The sequence below is a fragment of the Galeopterus variegatus genome, unplaced genomic scaffold, assembly GCF_000696425.1.
Source record: "Galeopterus variegatus unplaced genomic scaffold, G_variegatus-3.0.2 Scaffold1169, whole genome shotgun sequence".
NCBI lineage: Eukaryota > Metazoa > Chordata > Mammalia > Dermoptera > Cynocephalidae > Galeopterus > Galeopterus variegatus.
In genome coordinates, this window is record NW_007727280.1 from 529 (window position 1) to 8,123 (window position 7,595).

The window sequence follows — 7,595 nt, forward strand, 5'->3', positions numbered from 1 at the left end:
TATATCATTTTCCTTTTCTTTTGCAATAATGTGAGTCTCTCTAGAAAAAAGAAAGAATGTGCATCACTCCATTTGCCGTCTAAAATATTCCATTTTATAGGTATAGAGAAGGAAAGAGGGAAAAGTAATGACAAATTCATTTCTTAGTTGTTACTGATCAGATTCTTAGCAGCTGCCTCTTGGATGTTTTCTACAAAGAAATGATTTTTCTACCTGTTAATTACCTTGTGAATTGTAGATATTTCATTCATACTAAACAAAATCATACTTTGTGTTGAAATCACTTTTCTCTAGCTATTTGTTCAAGGGCTATGTGAGCCCTAAATTGTAATCGGGCTTCCATGGAATAGTCTTTGTAGTTTTTTACGTTGTCTAGGTTTTTTGTTGCACTGGAATAATCTCCTTTTAGATAATGTAGAATTCCCAGTTCATAGTAAGTATATGGCACCAAATAGTGGTCATATTTTAACAATTTCTCCTTTTGAATGACACGATTAAAGTAGTGCTCAGCCTTAGAATATTTGCCTAAGTGTTTCAGGCATAGACCTTTCAGTAAATTTAACAAACTTAGGTCATCTGTGCCATACTCTTCACTTGGATTTTCTTGTAAAAGGTCTTCTCCTTTGTCAATTATTGAGAGCCAACTTGAAATAAGCTCCATTTTATTGCTCATGACTCGGAAACCACTCCAGGCATAAATGAATTCCAGAAGGGGCTGGGCTGTAAACCAGCCTGTAGTAGTACCATAGCGTTGACCCTTCCCAGCACAGAACTTTTCTATTGGCACAGAAGTGCCTAAAATTTTGATTCTCAGGGTATCCACTTTCAAGAAGAGAGAGTTCATGTCCTCACTTACTGACTTCGCAAAATCGGAAGGAAGCAAGGGCAGCATTATAGCTTTACTGTACATGTATACTGCCTTGGACCACCTGCTGTGCTGAAACAGTAGATTGGCATAGTGGTAAGCCTGCTTCCAATCCTGCAGAAAAACTTGACACCACATGAGTTCCCAGAAACAGAGGTGATGAGCCTGCTTCCATTCACTCTGAGTAAAAACGCACTCCTGTAATTTTAACTGTGCATTTTCAAAATTTCCTTTCAGCATACAAAAACGTGCATGAAAAAATTTAAGTATGACACAGTTTGGAAATTTCTGGAGGTACATTAGAAAGAGATCCTCACTAGCAGAATCGTAAACCTTATCAACACCAAAAGCTACATAGATATAATTGTAATAAAAGAGTAGAGTAAAAACGCTTAAAATATCATTTACATGGGTTTCAGATGCACTCTCATGAAGCAAAGCCAAGCCTACATCTCTATCACCAGAATATCCTACAACATTGAGTAGTTTAAGTATCTTTGGTGGTACAAGTGAAAACATCAAATTGAATGCTCCAAGCCCAAATTTTATTCCTCCAACCAGGTGTTTGTGGGCTTTGCTTTGGCTGTTAGGTATCTCTGCTAATACTTGTTGACAGTCTTTGTATATTTCGTAACTTGACCCAATGCTGACCCCGCTTTTAAGAAAACTAAGTATACTGTCATCCTGTGTAAATGCTATGGAGGCTTTCAAGATCAAACACTCAGCATAACACACCTCTGCATGCAGTTCCTCCTCTTTGATAGCCTTTATTCCCTGTCTACTCACTAGACGAGATAAAGTCATTATCCTAGGTTTTCTTCGGAAATTGTTACAGGTTTTCAAAGCTTCCTTTGCGGCAGTCATTCCAACCTGTATATCCTGTGGGTCAAAAGTCAAGATGGCTTTGACAACCATAAGGATACCATACAAAAGGGCATGGTATGTGCTGTTTTTAGACCATGGATAAATAAGATTTATTGCATCTGAGAATCTGTTATTTAGAAATAAATACAATCCAGTTGTGCATTCTTCCAAGGAAGATATTAGATTCATTGTTGTTGCTACAGGTATAACATCATAGGCGTCTTCAAACTTGTCCTCCTGATCATTTTCTCTTTTACCTAGAGTAAATGACATACTGGCTTCCCCACTTAGAGATGGGAAATATCTGAAGTGGAGTGATGTGGTTGCAACGAGGGTAGCTCCTCCTCTCCTGACCGGGGTCACTTCCACACAAAGCTCAGTCTGAGGTGTTGCTGGTAAAATGGAGGTGAACGACTAGCTGTGAGGTGCAGCACTGGGATGTTCTCATCTATGCCAGACAACGGAGAAAAAAAGATAATTTTATACACCTAGAAGATGCAGTTCTTAAAAGTTCAAGTCATTTGGAACATTCTAAAGAAAACATGTTTTACTTTTTTTTGGCAGCTGGCCAGTAAGAAAACATGCTCTTTTTAAACACTATAAAGTAAACCCTTTGTAAACAGAAGCATTCTTTTGTAACCATCCCTCCACTATATCAATTTCATCAGATCATCCTATTGTGTATTTGTATTGGAGAACTGCACTGTGATAGCTGTAAAATTTCTCTATAGGAAGGCCTTCGGGGGCAAGAAAGGGGAATGTAGTTACATAGTTCTCTAGTTAAGACTAAGGAAGGCATGAATTGTTCAGAATATTAAAGATTATGGGAATGAAAAATCCATCCCATGCTATTCTTAGTACTATCACTGTATTTGCACATATTTTTATTGAAAACTAGGTCTTAATGAAATAAAATGTTATGATCAGTTGTATAGGACTTTGGACATGGAGAGAGCTGTTTAAATGAGAAAGATTTCTTAGCATTGCTGCAATTAGAAAAAAGAAATTCAAATGTAAAAGTTGTTATCATAGCATTACTATAGTATCCTGGTAGGAAATCTTTTTTTCTACTGAGTCATTTAACACCTGGAAGGTGGGGTGGGGTGGACACAATGGAAGACCAATTACAAATAGCAAACTATTTAATTTATTCATCATAACATAATAGGTTCAATTAATCTATTTTTTAAAGTAGAAACAGCAAACATGACACTTTAACAGTTATTATTACAATGCTTTAAAATAATTACAAGTATACTTTTAAATGTACCTGAATTTTGCATTTTGATGTTAAAAGACAGGAGGGGAAGGTAAAGCAGAGGAAAAGAATCAAAGGAAAAGAAAGAGAAAGCAGAAGAAAGAGACGCAGACTTTCACACAGAAGGAGAGAGAAAACAAAGCAGGAAAACATATATGAAAAAAAAGTTATGGGGAGAACAGCCTCAGAGGTGTTATTTTAGGTAAATGCTTGTTTTTTACACCTTAAAGTTCAGTTACGTTTCAGCGTATTAGCAACTGTAATCACTGCCCTTTGAAATGCCAAGTTAATTATGCATTTGTTTGAAAGGCTCAGTTCTGAGAGGGAAAGCCATGCAACCCATTAGGAGGGAAATTATTCTTGGGGTGGCAATAGCAGTGGCTAGATCAATGCTATGCAGAGAAACCTAGGTGACAGCCAGATTCACCCAAGGACAAAGCCATGCAACCCATTAGGAGGGAAATTATTCTTGGGGTGGCAATAGTAGTGGCTAGATCAATGCTATGCAGAGAAACCTAGGTGACAGCCAGATTCACCCAAGGACAAAGTTTCCTTTCCTTTGGCCTAAACCAAATGCTTTCAGATTATATCCACAGAATCCCTATCCTCCATTCAAGAAAGCTTAATTTACTTTTTCTGAAACCTTACCTAAGTCTGTTAGCATAATGACTCTCATGGCATTCCATACATATATCTCTATTAGAGTTTCTCTCAATGCATTGTAATTATTTATATACCTGCTTTTACCACTAGTCTGGGAGCTTCAAGTCATGATATGTCTTATAATCAGCTTTATATTCTAGTTCTAGCATACTCCCTTGAACAAAGTAGGCAGTAATAAATGTTTGGTAAATGAATTCAGGTGTCTGCAAAATATTTCTAAGGATTTCTTTCTTTCTTTTTTTTTTTTTTTGGTGGCTGGCCAGTATGGGGATCTGAACCCATGACCTTGGAGTTACAATTCTGGGCTCCAACAAACTGAGCTAATCGGTCCCCCCTAGGGACTTCATTTTTTTTTTTTTTTTTTTTTTTGGCAGCTGGCCATCGCAGGGGTTGAACCCTGGATCTTAGTGTTACCAGCACTGTACTCTAACCAATTGAGCTAACCGGCCAGCCAGCCCTAGGGACTTCTTGAAAGCGAATTGTGAACTCAACTTTCTGCCCCATAATTTTCAGATTCCCTACTCCTGAAAAGCACATAAGGATATAACCATAATAAATTTCCTATAACCAGATTTACTTGTACTTTTTCCCTAATATTTTTGGGATTGAGAGTCTGTTTTGTCCACTTCAAGGATTAATACTTGTAACAGTCAATAATATAAATTTTCAGAGATGGTGAGAGAGGGAGTACTTATTCCCTATTCAATTCCCATGAGGGGAATTTTCTGCTAGAGAAATACTCTTGGTTGGTGGGCTGACTTTTGGCTGAGATTTGAGAGAAGAAACTAGGCAAGTGTAGCTCTATGCCTTCTGGGTTCCTTTTCTGGGGGGAATCAGCCTGTCCAAAGTCTGATATCAAAAAACAGGAAGATTTTGTTTTCTGCTCTCCAGCTGTGCCTGGGACCAGGTGGGTAAATCTGTTTAATTAAGGAGTGAAGTATTAGTGAGCACACTTGGCAACACTATGTGAAGGTACAGTCACAATCAAAAAGATTGATTCAGTTGATAGTGACTCGTACCTCTTGCCATATGCCAAAACCCACTAAAAATGGATTAAAGATTTAAATATATGACCTGAAACTACAAAACTCCTAAAAGAAAACATAGGGAAAACACTTCAGGAAGCAGGACTGAACATTTTATGAATAAGATCCCAAAAGCACAGGCAACAAAAGGAAAAATAAACAAATGGGATTATATCAAACTAAAAATCTTCTGCACAGCAAAAAAAAAAAAAAAAAAAATTAACAGAGTGAAAAGACAACCTACAAACCGGGAGAAAGTATTTGCAAACTATGCATCTGACAATGGATTAATATCCAGAATACACAAGAAACTTAACAGTAAAAAAACAAGTAACCCAATTAAAACATGGGCAAAGGAGCTGAATAGGCATTTCTCAAAGCAAGATATACAACTGGCCAACAGACATATGAAAAAATGCTCAGCATCACTCAGCACCACGGAAATGCAAATCAAAACCACATTGAGATATCATCTCACCCCAGTTAACCTGGCTGTTATCAAAAAGACAGAATAACAAATGCTAGTGAAGATGCAGAGAAAGGGGAACCCTTCTCCACTGCTGGTGAGACTGTAAATTAGTACAGCCATTATGGAAAACACTATGGAAACTACAAACAACTGAAGATAGAACTGCCATACAATCCAGCAATCCCACTGCTGGGTATATGCCCAAAGGAATGGAAATTATCACCTCGCAGGGATTCCTGCACACCCATGTTTATTGCAGCTCCATTTACAATAGCCAAGAGTTGGAGCCAACCTAAATGTCCATCCACAGGCAACCAGATAAGGAAAATGTGGTATACATACACAATGTAATACTACTCCACCATAAAAAAAATGTAAATTCTGACATTTGCAGCAACATGGATGATCTTAGAGAAAGTTATGTAAAGTGAAATAAGCCAGGCACAGAAAGAGAAATACCACTTGTCCTCATTCATAAGTGGGAGCTAATAAAAAAAAATACATAAAAAAAAGAAAGATACAACAATCACAATAATTCATTGAACTTTTAAAAGGAGAGAACAGAACTGAGACTACCAGAGGCAGGAGCGGGGAAGGAGTGTTAATGAGAAAATGATTACATTGTGTAATGTTGAATATACTAATTATGCTGATTTGAGCATCACATATTGCACACATGTATTGATACTCAATGCTGTACCCCACAGATATGTACAATCAATTATGTTAAGAAAAAAAAATTATATTTTGGTCTTCTTCTACTTGACTCTTACATCTGTATCTCATTGGTTCTGAACTCAGGGAATGGAAAAGGATATTTATTAATCTCTAAAACCATCTGGTCTTCTTCTACTCTAGTATTTTCTATCTAGCTGGTTGGTACCATGGTCCACCCTAAACTCCTTTTCCTTCTCTCCTCCCATATCCTCCCAACAGTTATCAAACCCTACCAATTCTACCTTGCTGAATGAGGTGCCCCTTTCCTGTCCTCCAAATCACCCCGGGCATACTTCTCTAACATTGCTTATCACTAAGGTTATAACATGGTAAAAATCACAGACTGTGAAGTTACACTCTTTAGGTTTGAATCCTGATTTTGCCACTTGCTTGGCCTTACTGTGTCCTCTGTTTCCTCATCTGCTAATAGGGAAAAATGGTACCTCTAGTAAACAGTGGTTGGGAGAATAAGATGAATTAATACATGTAAAGCAGTCAGAACAGTATCTGGCATATATATAGTAAATGTTCAATAAATATTATTTTGTACCCCCACCCACTCTCCACATACCTAGCCTGGCACATAGCAGGTGCCTACTGAATTGTTTTATATGAGATTTGGGATTCAGACTGCTTTGGGCAGGAGTCCCGAAGCTTTTGGTAATAGAGGAAAAGTCATACTCCTGTTGTGCTTTTTGTTTGTTTTTATTTTTGGGCAACTGGCTGGTACAGGGTTTGAACTCTGGACCTTTGGTGTTATCAGCACCACACTCTAACCAACTGAGCTAACTGGCCAACACTGTTGCTCTTCTTTTATTTAAAATGTTGTCTCTGTCTGAAATATCTTCCCTACCTCTATGTGCTTGTCTAAATTTTCTTCATTTGGAAAGATCTAATAAGAATGGATTAGGAGAGGCTAATACTGAGCCATGGTGATCATTCAGTTAGGGGGTTTGAATAAGGTAGGGAGAGAGAGGTTGAAGATACACAAAGGAACAATTCAATAAAAAGGAGGCAGAACACAGGTGAGGGAGGAGAAGACTTGGATAAGATGAAGAAAACCTCTTCCACTAACAGAGAAGAGGCTTCCTTTTTGTCTTTCATTCAATGTGTATTTAATTGAGCTCCTTCTATGTGCTGAGCTCCTTCTCAGTGCTGGGGATACAGCAATGAACAAAACAAAGACCCTGCTTCTATGCAAAAAAACAATAACATGTCAGCTGTTGGTATATGCCATGAAGAAGAATAAAACTGGTTATGACAGAATAAGGAATTTAGAGAGTGATGAAGTGTGAGATAGTTGCTATTTTATGCACGACAGTCAAGGAAGTCCTCTCTGATAAGGTAACATTTGAACAGAGATTTAGAAAACATGATCTCTTCTTCAAGATAAGTTAAGTGAATATCCTGTGTATTCCCATGATGCCCTGTGCTTACCTCTGTCAGAGCACCTGCATATATATATTTTTAAATGTCTGTCTTCTGTCTTCATCACCTAGTACAATGACTGGCACTGAGTCATTAAATTGAATTAACATTTATCAAATGGTTATGACAGTTTTCAATTTATGTATACTAAAAAAATTCAAGATGAAGTCATTATTTAACTGTTAATACTGTAAGGGTCAAGAAAATGTGAGGTAGGTATTATTGTCATTTCTCTTTCATATATGGGGAAATTGAGTCTAAGTGACATTTAGTGGCTTGCCCAAAGTCATATGATTGGTGTGTGCA

At 37.5% G+C, this 7,595-nt stretch overlaps 1 protein-coding gene across 1 annotated transcript; it reads right to left on the minus strand.

The window, feature by feature from the left end:
• Positions 1 to 280: 280 nt before the first annotated feature.
• On the minus strand, positions 281 to 2,002 carry LOC103592530 (tetratricopeptide repeat protein 39B-like). The gene has a single exon (XM_008575288.1). It carries the CDS (start codon positions 2,000 to 2,002, stop codon positions 281 to 283), a length of 1,722 nt encoding a protein of 573 aa, XP_008573510.1.
• Positions 2,003 to 7,595: the final 5,593 nt, after the last annotated feature.